We start from the raw sequence: 13,835 nt of genomic DNA, 5'->3' as shown, positions 1-13,835 counted from the left end.
TTTCTCTATGGGTAACTGGCTCAACCATAGCATGCTTTCACCTCCACTGAGGGCTGCTGTGATTGAGCTTCAGCATTTCAGGTAAGACCAGCTGACACTGAGAGCCTTCTTGGATAATCTTAATTTTCTGTGGTTCCTGTTTTTAACCCCATATTCTGTTCTTTGGTATTAGAAATAGCTGGCTGGGGGTATAGCTCAGTGTCAGAGTGTTTGCCTCACACTGAGGCTCTAGGTTTAACCCTGCACCACAGCACCAGAGGGAAAGAAGGAAATAGCAAGAACACACCAAGCCCATGGCTAGTCTAGGGGCTGAGTGCCGCGGCATCATTACTCTGTCCTGTCACTGTAGTTGATAGTTGGTTCTTGGCAGGGGAGTGGATCCTCTTACATTTCACTTATGTACTGTGAGTAAAAGGGCACCTTTACTAAATTATCAAAGATAGAGTAAGAGGGAAAGAGGGTTTATTTCTAAAACCCCAGGAAGCTCTAAATAACTTTAATGCAATCATTTACCTCTCATGCTTTTACTTTTTCTCATTCCCTTGACTATTCTGTGAGGAGTTATTCTTAACTTTAAACTGGGAAGCATGGACATTAAGTACACTGATAAGTCACACAATTGATTCAAAATAAAATTTAAGCACAAAATTTAGATATTTGAGCTGGTGTGTGTGGTGGTGCACACCTTGAATCCCAGCATTTAGGAGTTAGAGACAGGCAGATCTCTGAGCTCAAAGCTGTCCTAGTCTACAGAGTATAGGCTCCAGGGCAACTAGGCCAATGCAGAGAAATCCTGTCTCAAAAAAAAAAGAAGAAGAAGAAGAAGAAGAAGAAGAAGAAGAAGAAGAAGAAGAAGAAGAAGAAGAAGAAGAAGAAGAAGAAGAAGAAGAAGAGGAGGAAAAGAAACAAAACTCAGGTGTCTTGACTCCAAGGCCTAGGTTTCCCTTTAAAGATGTGAGTGACTCCTCAGAATAAAGGTCAGGAGGCCATTTAACTTCCACCATAGATGTTATTGTGTGATTGATGGCTACATGCAGCTGCAATTCCAGATGCTTAGAGTCAGTGAACATAACAAGTTCCTGTCCTCCTAGAGCTTATGCGTGAGTGAGAATAAAAGTAAACATAATAAACAAATAAAGCTATTAAGGTTAAAAAGTGAAAACACAGCAGGAAAACGAAGTAGAGCATGGTAGAGGAGACCGAGTCCTAGGTTGTTATTTTATATTTATGGTTGTGAGCCTAGCCTTTAACGGCTAAGCCATCTCTCCAGCCCTAGGTTGTTATTTTAAATAGAAGCATCAAACTGGTGGTTACGCACATCTGTAATCTCAGCACTCTGGGAGGCAGAGGCAGGCAGATCTCTGTGAGTTCAAGGCCAGCCTGGGCAACAAAGCAAGTCCAGGACCCAGGACAGACAAGGCTACATAGAGAAACCCTGCCTCGGAGGGGGAGGGGGAAGGATCACCCTGGAGAACATGTTGAAACTAGGCTTGGTTTTGCCATTAATGCTAGGTAGACTCACATATTTGCCACAACAGGAGCCAAGAGCCTTCTCTTTTTTCCTTTGAATTCATATGCTAAATTAAACAGTCCAGAGAAGATGCTGCCCAGAGGGCTTTTGAAAGTTAATTATTAGTGTTCAATGGTGGTGTCACAGAGCATGTAAAACAAAGCTTAAGGTAACAGAAAACTCAAGGTTGTAATCCCAGCCCTTCAAAAAGGTAAGACACATTGCTGGGAATTCAAGGCCACCTAGGGCTGCATAATAAGATCTCTCTCAAAAACACAAGCAAGAAAACAGCACACTCAGCCAATAATTAGAACTGGGACACTCATTCATTATTTAGCAAGTATATACTGAATATTTGGCCTGCTCTATACCAAGTTTTAACTGAACAACATCTTGCTGCTTATGGAGTTTATATGTGTGAGAGATGGATAATAAATAAGTCAACAGCTATTGTCTGTTGTATTGAATGAAAAACAAGATAAGGGTGTTGAGAACACTCTTCTAATTGAAATGGCCAAGAAAGGTATTTTTGTGGCTATAATATTGGGAGGGGGAAGCTGAATGAAAGGCAGAGCAAGGCATCTGAGGACTGTGTATTCAGAGAGAATGGTCAAGCAGGGATGTAGCTCAGTGGCAGAGTACTTGTCTGGAATGAGTGTACAAGGGCCGGGTTCAGTCTCAACATTGCAAAGAGAGGGAAAACCAAGATGGCAAGTAAAAGAGCCCAAGAAGCTGTGGTAGAGCCAGCAAGATGGCTCAGCAGGTATAGACACTTGCAACCAGCCCTGAAAGCCTGAGTTGAATCCATGGAACCCACGTGAAGGGGAGAACCAGTTCCTGTACATACGTGATCCTCTGACCTGCACACATACACACACCGTGTAGATGCCAGCACATACACAAAGAGAAATAAGTGATCAATAAGTAAGTAAATGTAACCTTTAAAGATAAAGTCTAGTGGCACTCAGAGGAAGGATAGCAGGCTACCAAGAAGAGACTCGATACCCTATGAGCATATACAGGGGGAGGAGGTCCCCCTCAGTCACAGTCATAGGGGAGGGGAGTAAGGGGAAAGTGGGAGGGAGGGAGGAATGGGAGGATACAAGGGAGGTGATAACTATGGAGATGTAATATGAATAAATTAATAAAAATTTTTTAAAAAGATAAAGTCTGGTGGCAGTGACAGAATGGACAGGAAAGTGGGTGAGGGTAGAGGAGGCAACCTGAGGAGGTGATGATAAGGCAGAGCTTTGTGGGTCACAGTAACTAGACTTTTATCTAAATAGATGAGAGGCCACTGGACAGTGATGAACAAATGAACAACAAAATCTATCCGGTGTATATTTTTAAATGCCAGTATGGCTTTTGTGTAAAGAAGACCCTGCTGGGCGCAAGTAGGTGTAGGGAGAGCAGGAGGCTCCCCAAGATGGTGGAGGTGCTGCTGGGCTCGGCGGGTAAGCAGTAGAGGTGGAAAGGCCCTGTGTAGCCAGTGGGCTGTGCTAACTCAGCTAGATGCAGAGTGTGAACAGAGAAAGGAGATTCTCTGTTAAAGTCATCTTAGTTTTAATATGTAGAATTACTTGGTAAATATTCATTCAGATAGATAATTGATCTTTTGTAACCAAAATTTAGAGAAGAAATTCTCTATAAATCAGGTTAGTGTTACTGTGTAACATTTATCCAGCTAGATTTGTATTGTTTGGTTTTTAAGACAGGGTCTCAATCTATAGGGGCTCAAAGAGATCCACCTGCTGCCTAGCCAGAGTTTTGTGATAAAAATTTAGAGTAAATCCCCAGTACTTGGGGGTCAAGGTGGGAGGGTGATGGGGTTGAGGCTTGCTTAGGTTACCTAGAGAGCTCCAGGCTCTCGTGGGCTGTGTGTGCAGTGACAGCCTCTGAGTGTGTCTCCCCTCTCCCAAAAATTACTTAGGTTTTTCTTTTCCTCTTTTGGGTAGGAATTTTTGGTTTTGCCTAACTTTGAGATATTACTTGCTGTATATTTCAGGACAGAATAGTTCATGAAAAATGTTAGCCATTTAGAAAGCTGTACTTTTTCCCTGGAAACTATGAGTTCTGTGACTACTGGAGAGCCTGCTGTAGGCTACTTGCTGGCCAGCTCTTTCTTTCTCATACCTCCTGACTCACGTGGAAGACCTGTGTGATTGCCAGCTTCACAGTTCAAGTGGTAAACCTTTACAGACACACGCTTTCAAAGAATCCTTTTCAAAGCTGTGCTGTCGATTCTGTTTTAAAGGACTGGAACCACAGCTGTGCTGCATGTGGGAGACACTGTGCACTGTTCAGAACCATGTAAGATCAGTGTGTGCTAGCACAGAACATTTCCAGGGCGTGTGCCCACAGTGGGAGACAGCATCTTCCTAAGCAGAAGCATTAATGTGAATCACAGCAAAGCCAGTTAAATGCCCCTCGCCCCCTGCCCCCACCCTTTTCGGAGTGTGGTTCCTGAGGCTGAACCTCAAAACACTTGTTTCACCACTGAACTCCTCTCCAGCCCCAGGTGGTTGATTTTAAGAGCTATTCTTGTGCCAACCATAGGGAAGGAAACAGCAGCAGGGAGTGTGATGCCAACTAGGCATCTCCGTAGTCAGAACACTGACCTGCCCTGGAAAGTGGAGATAAGTTACCCGGGGTTCTTTTTAAACCTCCTTTTAAATTAACCACCAAGGGTGTTAAACAATGCCTGTGTTGTAGCCATTCCTGCACTGTTTACTATACTGCCTCTTCTCACCAGCAACCATCTTCTTACATTCATAAACAGTTGTCCACTCCTTGATTCCACCATATTCCTCCCACGGAGTACTTCCTAAGATGGCAGACTCACAGCATCATGTTGTCAGCTCTTTGTTCCCCGTCATGGAGATTGCTTTTCCCCTGGAAGTAATATGTGAAACAAGGAAATTCCGAACTGCTCAACATCTCATCTCATCTCAATATAAAATGCCTGTGCCACCACAGAGCTGTGTTCTTTAGCCAGAGGCGCTCATACCCCTCCATGTGATATTTTCAAAGGCTAAAGGATTCATTTTTTTATATATCCTTAACTTCTTCAGTTGTCTGCTTGCTTCAGTTAATTTTTTAAAATATTTATTTATTTATTATATATACAGTGCTCTGTCTGCATGTACACCTGCAGGCCAGAGGGCATCAGGTTACATTATAGATGGTTGTGAGCCACCATGTGATTACTAGGAATTGAACTCAGGACCTCTGGAAGAGCAGCCAGTGCTCTTAACCGCTGAGCCATCTCTCCAGTCCCCATTTCAGTTATTTTTAACTCTTCACATCATTTGCTTACAGTTTTTAATCTGGGGGTCAAATCTAGGATTTCACACGTGCTGGGCAAGAATAGTATAGTAAGCTACATATCAAACCTCTGTCACTGTTGTTGTTAGGATGACTATTATCATTACTACTATTTCATCCTCTTTCTCTTCTTCCTTGCCATCTTACTGTTTTCTTAATGTGTTACATAAACCCACTGGAGCTGGTTTATTTAGTCATTCCCTTATTGGTTTAGACTTATCTGCCATTATAGATAATGTTAGAATGACCATTCTTTGTTTGGTTTTGCTTTTGTTTATTATAGCCCAGGCTGGCCTTGAACTCTTGATTCTCCTTCCTCCACCTCCCAAGTGCTGGGATTAAAGGCATGCACCACTACACCTGGTTTAGATTAAAATTCTTAGGCATTAAATATTTTGTTATAAGAGTCTAAAAATTAAATTAATTGATAAAATTAGGTATCTATAACATTTTGATAGTTATTGTGAAATAGCTCTTAATGATTGAATCAATTTATGAAACTTATGTCTCAAAATGTATATTTCCAACATACTTAATAAAGAATATGAGTAAATGCAGTCATGAATACACTTCTTGCACTATTAGATTGTCATTTCCTTAGAAACAGAGATCATGATTTTCTAAACCCCATTGTGTGTCTAGAGGTTTGGAGATTTAACTCTGGAGTTTTAGACATGAAAAGATGCTCTCTATGCAGAAATCACGTGTGTTCCTTTCTCAGCGTTTGTCCTTTATTACAGAGCCTAGAACTGCTGTGTAACTGAAAGTGTTTCTCTTGTCTGAGGATTGGTATTTAGCAGAACTTTTCAGTTCTGCCAGATGAACTAATGGGGTAGTTTTGGAATATGGACTCCCTTTCTGTTTCAGCCATTGCTTATTGAAGAAGGAGATAGTTGTCCTAAGTCTACACACCCTGTGACTGTCATCTGATTGCTGCTGATAATAAACTTACCGTCTTTTCTTTTGTTCTCTGAATATACAATATACAGAAGTGGAAAGAGGGTGAGCCATTAGGTGCTTTACTCCACCACTAGAATTCCTCTAAAAGCTACCTCACATTTGCACTTAGGGCACAGAGGTGCTGTAGGGTAAACCAGCCTTTTGAGAAGGTGTATGTAACCTGGGACCCAGGACCATGCGGGCAGAACCATGGTCCTCAGCATGCTGTGTTTAGGACATTCAGCCTTCTCCAGCTAATTCCACTTGGCTCTGATCTTCTGTTTTCTGTCTCTAGCACTTATGCATTCGGTTTGCACCATATTAATCTGCACTTGTTTGCATGCTGCTTTGTATTTTCTTCTCACATATGTATTGTTTTGTGTCCCCAACTAAAATGTGAGCTTTTTGAAGGCGGAAACCATGCCTTTGGTTTCTTTTGTATTTCCCATAGCACCTTTTACTGTGCTCAGCAGAGAGTGGGCGTACAGTGTATGTTGTGGAATGACATCCTGAGTGATCCCTCCCTGGCTGGGCCTAAGATTAAATTCTCTGAAATGGAACAGTCCTAACCAACCCAGGACAGGTATTCTCCATCTGGCATGCTGGTTGCTTCTTTCGACTTGCTGTTTGAAATGGCTCCCTTCCACATCTGTCTGTCCCCAACGTGAGGGACCTGCCACAGCTAATGATGTTCTCACTGTGTGTGTTCCAGGCGAGCCTGCGGACACCAGAGCTGACCTGGGAGAGAGTAAGATCCCAGGTTGACCACGTGATATGGCCTGATGGCAAAAGGATAGTACTGCTGGCAGAGGTAAGACTGAAGCTGACATAGGGCTACTCCACGGACAGGAGAGGCTCCCTTCCCAGCCCCTCCTCCTGGTGTCCCTGCTTCTTTTGACTCTTCTCTTAAGCGCAGTGTTAACTGCTTTACCAATGGGTTTTACTTCTCATTGTGAAAGTTTTTTTCATTCAGCAATTAAGAAACTATTTTGGTTCCTCACTTTTCACCAATTATCCTGTCTTTGTGTCACTCTCCAGGATGAGTCAGATAATGACTATCACTGTAGAAGGAGTTAGCAGACAGAGTCAATGCCACACCACTCACAGTGGTGTGAGTGACGCTCCAGAGAGATAGCGTCTTTTGTGGGGTTGAGTCAGTAAGTAATGTAGATACTCCAGGCTATATATCAGGCTGTCTTTGGGAAGCTTTGGGAAAGTTGTGTCTTTGCTGGTAGTTGTCTCTATTTTAGTGTCTTCTGAACTGATGAACTGAGCCAGATGTGTGGTTAGGTACTCAGCTTAATCATTCTGTTAAGGTTCCTTGGTGGATACTTGCCCATCCTGTTTATCCAGCTCACACATACTGCCTTCTTTTTTTCCCAGTGCTAGGAATTGAACTCAAGTCCTCACACATGTACACATCCTAGGCAAGAGCTCCACCATGAGCTATATTTCCAATACTTTTATTTTTTATTTGTGGTGGGAGAGCGTCATATGCATGTTACCACTTGTGCTTGTGGAGGTCAGAGGACAACTCGCAGGAGTCAGTTCTCTCCACCATGTGAATCTTGAGGATCAAAATCTGGTAGTCAGGTTGGCTGGCAGCCTGCTGAGCCGGCCTCACTGGCCCTCACACAGTCTTGACTAGCATGTCTTGTAGCCTTTGTCATTTAATGACCATTTTTCCTGCAGTGAAGGCTCTGCCCACCTGGCCCAGGGTTCCTGGGTACTGGGAGTGCTTCCTGTTCTTCCTGTGAAGCTTTCTCTTTTAAGAAAAGACCCCAAATATCAAGAGGATAGAAAGACCTTTCCTGGGTTTCCGTTTCCTTTGGTTTTATTTCTTCTATTAAAGAAACTGAATATGAGAATGTAAACAGTATCAGCTCCTTACCTAGGGGCACATTAGACCAACTTTACATGCCCCTACTATTCTTTTTATTGTTTGTCCTCACTTAGCTAACATTCTTAAATGCTTTAGGGCATGTCTGGGAAGGCATGTGTATGGATAGAAGAACAGGTTGTTAAATGTTTATTAATAGCCTTGACGTCAGCCCACTGTCTGGCAACATTTCTAAAGTGCCCTGGGAGGTCCCTCTTGGCAATTTTGGTGATAAAAGCAGGCACTAGAGGTGGTTTTGGCTTTATAGCTGAGCAAAAACAGTGGTCAGACTTAGAAAGAAAGGAAGGAAGAAAGAAAAAATCATGGAACAGGTTTTAGCTCTTTTACTGTCTTTATTGTTCACTTGGAATTCAAGGCTACCTGCCTTTGGAGCTGAGAGACAAACTAAGAAGCTCAGAAGTCATCACAGCTTCATAAACCCACAGTTGTTTCCCCTCCCAGCCAGGAGAGATTGTTCCTTGCCTTGACTCGCTCCTTTCCTGAGACAGTTAAAGAAATGTCAACCCTCAGAATAAGGGTATTTTGCTCTAGAGAATGGGAAAATTGAGAGAGAAACACAAGTCTTTGCACAATCCCAATGTCATATGACTGCCTTCGTTCCTTTTTATATACTCCCACAAGTTATTTAAGCAGAACATTTACCAAATTTTCAGTGCTTTCACTTAGATATCAGTTAATTCCAAAGAAGGCATGCAAATTGCCAACAGACAAAGGGAGACTGTTCATCATCACTAGTCATCAGGAAAATGAAACTAAGCTGCCATCCCAGTAAGAATTACCATTATCGGGGATGGAGAGATGGCTCAGAGATTAAGAGCCCTGCCTGCTCTTCCAAAGGTCCTAAATTCAATTCCCAGCAACCATATGGTGGCTCACAGCCATCTATAAGGAGATTCTTCTGGCATGCAGGCATACATTCAGGCAAAACACTGTATACTTAATAAATAATAAATAAATTTTTTTAAAAAGAATTGCCATTACCAAAGAGGTAGAAGACAGCAAATTATGAAAAACAGTGTGAGCGTCTCAAAACTTGACAACAGAACTTCTGTGTACTCCAGTAATCCTGCTGTTATACATCTAAAGAAACAAAGTCAGTACATCAAACACCTGGGCTTCATCGCAGGCTGTTCTCATCAGCCAAGAAGTGGGACTGACTGAAGCAGATGTGGTGCGTGCCTGCAATGGATGCCATCCTACCAGAGAAATAACTCCTGTCATTTGCTGACGAGACCTCAGCCAGACATAGACAAGTAATACACAATCCTCCTGTGCGGTCTGAAAGCGCTGGCGAAGGGGCCGGAAGTAGTGCTCTTAGCATTTAGGAGATGGAAGCAGAAGAACTGGGAGTTCAAGATCAGCCTTGATTACTTAATAAGTTTGAGGACAGCTTAGAGAATATAATAAGACTATCTACAAAAAGAAAAGGTTAGATCTAGCATTATTTTTAATAGCAAATAAGTATAAATCAGCAAGAGAATGTCAAAGTAAGTCAGAATAGTCTGTTCACCAGATTTATGAGCCTTGTGCCCAATACATTGATCACATAGAAGTTGTGAGAAGAATAAATACTGGTAAGCCAGGCATAGTACCACACCTCTGTAATGCCAACACTCAGGAGGCTGAGGCAGGAGAACTGAGAGTTCTGTGATTACACAGTGAGTTTCTATCTCAAAAAACAAAAACAAAAATCAGGGAAAAAAGAAAACAACAACAACAACAAAGGTTGCCAGAGTCTTGGAACTGTGGGGTGGTTGGGGTAGGGGATGATCAGAGAATGCTGAGTTTCAGTAGCTAGGAGTGTAAGTAATTCTGTCGTGCTGTCTTCATGCTGTCATGATAGGTAACAGTTATGAACTAGATATTTTAAAAAGCTGGAAGAGAAGATTTAAAGAAATGAAAAACTTTAAGGAAATAGATATATGTACTCATTATATGGAAACATTACATGGTACCCTATATGTATGTATAAATTTTGCTTTGATATATCAGTTAAAAAATAAATTTTAGATTAAAAATGTTTTGGGGTTTTTTTTTTTTGTTTTTTGTTGGTTTGTTTGTTTTTGGTTTTCTGAGACAGGGTCTCTCTGTGTTGCCTTGGGTGTCCTGGACTCACTTTGTAGACCAGGCTGGCCTTGAACTCACATCGATCCACCTGCCTCTGCCTCCCAAGTGCTGAGATTAAAGGCGTGCACCACCACACCCAGCTAGATTAAAAATGTTTAAACATTTAAAACACGGTGGCTCATACCTTTGATCCCAGCACTTAGCAAGCAGAGGCAGGAGGATCTCTGTGAGTTTGAGGTCAACCTGGTCTATATAGCAACTTCTAGGATAGTTAAAGCTATACAGAGAGACCTTGTCTCAAAAGGGGGGGCAGAGAAAAATAGCTAAAAGGATATGAATTAATCTTTTGGTGAGTGCCTGCTTTGTCTTGCAATCTCAGTTGGGAAGAAGTTGGAAATTGGCAGCAAGTGTCCTGATGCCCTTTTGTCCTCTTTTGGTCCCCAGGGCCGTCTACTGAACCTGAGCTGCTCCACAGTGCCTACATTTGTGCTCTCCATCACTGCTACCACTCAGGTAAGCTCTGCAGTGGAACAGCAGCAGGCTGAAGAGGGTCCTCAGCAAGCCGCTTCCACAGCTGCGGAAGGTGATGTAGCACATATGTTTCTGCTTTTCTAGGCTCTCGCCTTGATAGAACTTTACAATGCTCCCGAGGGGCGCTATAAGCAAGATGTGTACCTGTTGCCCAAGAAAATGGGTAAGCTGCTCTTCCTTCCCCATCCTCACCAAAGTAGTTCACTGTCAGAAGCTGAAGGAAGCCTGGAGGCATTGACTTCCTGTGGGGTGGGTAAGGAAGAAAATATATCCTTATCATATAAAGTAGGAGCTAGGACGCTAGACTTTATTCCAAGGTGACTTGTGTAATTTTCCATATAGGTTTTTCTAAGAAGGTTCTTGCTTTTTGCTGTGATTTAGAACACCTGCCTGAGAATTATTTTGTTACTCCTATTGCATTGCATCACATTATGTTTTAAGACAGGGTCTCACAGTGTAGTCAGGGCAGGCTGGCATTGAGCTCACTCCTGTTTTCTGTCTAGAATTATAGTATGTGCTATCATGCCTGGCCTACCAATTGAATCTTAAAGACGTTTCTCTTTTAAGGTATCATGTATGCAAAAATCTCAAAGGAGGAGGAAAACATTCCCCCAAAAAAGAATACCTCTGGCCTTGTGATCTTTGCCTAACTTCAGTTCTAAGATGCTGAATAGCCTCTTCTTTGTGTCACATGGCCCCAGGTGGGCTCGAACCACAAACCTTTCAATTAACAGCCAAACATGCTAACTGATTGTGCCATTTTAAGGGATACAGGTTCCTGTTCAGAGTTAATTATGTGGGTGATTGGTATAATAGAAACACTCAACTGTCTTAAATTTTTAAAGAGCCTTTCTCAGGCACCTAGGTGATAGATACATTGTGTTTATAAACTCAGTAAATAAATCATCTTTGGTTTTGCTGTTACAAGTTGCTATGTTTTCCCTTTAATACAGTTTGGGTGGGTCTGGTGTGGTGTCACAGGTTTTTAATCCCAGCACTCAGGAGACAGAGGCAGCTGGATCTCTGAGTTTGAGGCCAGCCTAGTCTACATAAGTTTTAGGACAGCCAGGACTACATAAAGAAACCCTGTCGAAAAAAAGGAAAAAAACAAAAATAAAAATCTACCAGAGTTTGGAAGGTATGAAATGAACAGAGCAGTCAGTCGGTGTTCTCTTTGGATGTATAATGAACCTGTAAATACAATGTGTTCAAAAGATACAAATGTGCATGGTTTTAGATCCTTTTTTGATATTTCTCCCCAACTCCCATGGGTGTTAATTTAGTATTTTCATAAATGTAGTATAGCTGTCAAGGCAGAACTACAGGTAGAGTATCTCATTTTGTTTGTTTGTTTGTTTGTTTGTTTGGGTTTTTTGTTTGTTTGTTTGTTTTGGTTTTTCGAGACAGGGTTTCTCTGTGTAGCCTTGGCCATCCTGGACTCACTTTGTAGACCAGGCTGGCCTCGAACTCACAGCGATCCGCCTGCCTCTGCCTCCCGAGTGCTGGGATTAAAGGCGTGCGCCACCACGCCCAGCGAGTATCTTATTTTTAAGTCCCATGATATCCCATTATTTCTTTCTTCTCTGGGGAAAAAGCTCAGGGTGGGAAGTGTTCTTGGGAAAAAATGCTTGGCTTTGAGAGTCACTGGACTGGAAGCTGAAGGCAATCATCCCTTAGAATTGAAGACCTAAGAGCAAAAGTCAAACGTTTTTCTCATCTCCAAGAACTGGAACGTGTCTTCCAGCGTTTTAAGGCCTAGCTGGAGGAGAACAGCCAGATCAGAAGCAGGATGCTCACCCTGCCCTCTGTGGTCTTTGCAGATGAGTATGTGGCAAGCCTGCACCTGCCCACCTTTGATGCCCACCTGACAGAGCTGACAGATGAACAGGCCAAGTATCTGGGACTCAACAAGAATGGGCCCTTCAAGCCCAATTACTACAGGTGCCTTGGGCTCCCCAAAAATCAGGGAAGGCTGGGTAGTGAAGAGCTTCCTGGGGTACAGCTAATCCTTGCATATTCTACCACATACCTTTACATGAACTCAGAAAAATAGCACATTTACTCCATGTCTCCCACCTCAAATATTCTGAGGTCTTCTTTAAACATTGACGTTCTCTTTCCCTCCAAATACTAGCCTTTGAAAATTATGTTTTTATTTATTTGCTTTGTGGTCGTGTGTCGAGGGGAAGGTGGGTGCATGTGCACGATGCATATTGCTGCGAAGATCAGAGAACAGCCTGTGGGAGGAAGTTCTCCTTGTACCATGTGGGTCCCAGGGGGCTCGGCAGGCTTGGTGGCAGGTGCTTCTGTGCACTGAGCCGTCTCGCTGGCCCATAGCCTTTTTCATGAATATGAAAAAGAGCCACAGATACCTACTTACTATATACATTAAAAAAGCCCGTGTCTCCTTGCTACACCTTTAGGTAGACTCCTTTATGTTCCAGCCCCACCGGCAGATAGCATCAGTTTCATCTTTCTTTTTCCCTCCAGGTATTGAGTTCCTGTAATGCAAGCCAGAAGACATTTTAAGGAATAGAACCAAGCCTTTTAAAACTCCACTACTATCCAAGGAAGAACCCAGCAAGCTGCTTCTCCAATCAGAGCTGCCCGCCGTGCTCATACTATGTGTTAGGTTATTTATTTATTAAAATCTAGAATCCGCTGCCTGTAGCCTTGGCCCAGAGTGTGGTTACTACTCCTTGGGCCTTGAGAGCCACCGAGGACAGGCTGAGGAAGGAAAGAAATGGGCCGACCATTCCTAGTGCATCATTTGCATCACTGCCCATTGGTGGAATCCTCAGTGATGGCTGTTCTTCTTTCCAGGCTCAGGAGTTAGTTCAGGGATGCCAGATTCCTTGTTACTGAGGGTTTTCTGGAATAAATTTTCAGCAGCTGCCTTTCTCAAAGCTTTGGTCCTGTCCCAGGTGAGGCCTTTAGGAAGCCGCTGATTTAACAGGGCCTGAATTCTCAGCCTTCGTAGTTACTGTCACTGCCTTCCTTATAAAAGGCTGGTGAGGCAGGAGTGGTAAGGCCTTGAAGCTGCACCAAGAACTCAGCTGTGCCTGTGTTGTGCCTACTGGGCTCTCTCTTCTTACCCAGGACTTCTTTTTTCTCCTCCAATATTATGTCCATTTCAATGCTTTCTAGTTCCAAGAGGGTTGTGCCTCCATGATCTAAGTAGCTCTGGTGTTGGCCAGGCATTTGTTTTGATTTCTAACCCCACTAAACTCTGCTCAGGAAGTAGGGGACCAGCTCCACTGGGCCCATAGTTCTGCTTCCTGGTCATTTAACTGGACCATTTCCTAGGAGGCCCCCTCGAGACTGGCACTGTCTCAGAAAAGGAGGGCTTGATGGGGCTGGTGCTTCCTGAAACTTGTGTTGTTGCCTGAAGCGACCTCTGGAACTGAGTTGGCAAAAATGTTTGGTAGAGATTTGGAAGCTTGAGACTTTGGAGTGGGGTACAGCTTGATTCCTAAAGAAGCAAGTCTGCCTGTTTAATAGGAAAGACTTTGCAACCTGGCTGCAGAAGACCAGTGACTCTAAAGTGTATCCAGATGGTGAAAA

At 43.0% G+C, this 13,835-nt stretch overlaps 1 protein-coding gene across 4 annotated transcripts in view; it reads left to right on the top strand.

Moving 5' to 3' along the window:
• Window positions 1-13,261, top strand: part of Ahcyl2 (adenosylhomocysteinase like 2) — a 157,158-nt gene extending 143,897 nt beyond the window's left edge. For all 4 annotated transcript variants that reach the window (XM_051151791.1, XM_051151795.1, XM_051151793.1 and 1 more), the window contains 5 exons: window positions 6,486-6,584; window positions 10,185-10,253; window positions 10,356-10,434; window positions 12,092-12,212; window positions 12,762-13,261. In XM_051151791.1, coding sequence (XP_051007748.1) covers window positions 6,486-6,584; window positions 10,185-10,253; window positions 10,356-10,434; window positions 12,092-12,212; window positions 12,762-12,768 — 375 coding nt within the window. In that variant the 3' untranslated portion in view covers window positions 12,769-13,261. The remainder of the gene's footprint in view (window positions 1-6,485; window positions 6,585-10,184; window positions 10,254-10,355; window positions 10,435-12,091; window positions 12,213-12,761) is intronic.
• The last annotated feature ends 574 nt before the right edge of the window (window positions 13,262-13,835 follow it).

Source organism: Acomys russatus, chromosome 10 (genome assembly GCF_903995435.1).
Source record: "Acomys russatus chromosome 10, mAcoRus1.1, whole genome shotgun sequence".
NCBI classification, from domain to species: domain Eukaryota; kingdom Metazoa; phylum Chordata; class Mammalia; order Rodentia; family Muridae; genus Acomys; species Acomys russatus.
The sequence above is the reverse complement of the archived record's forward strand: the minus strand, read 5'-3'. Positions and strand labels throughout refer to the sequence as shown.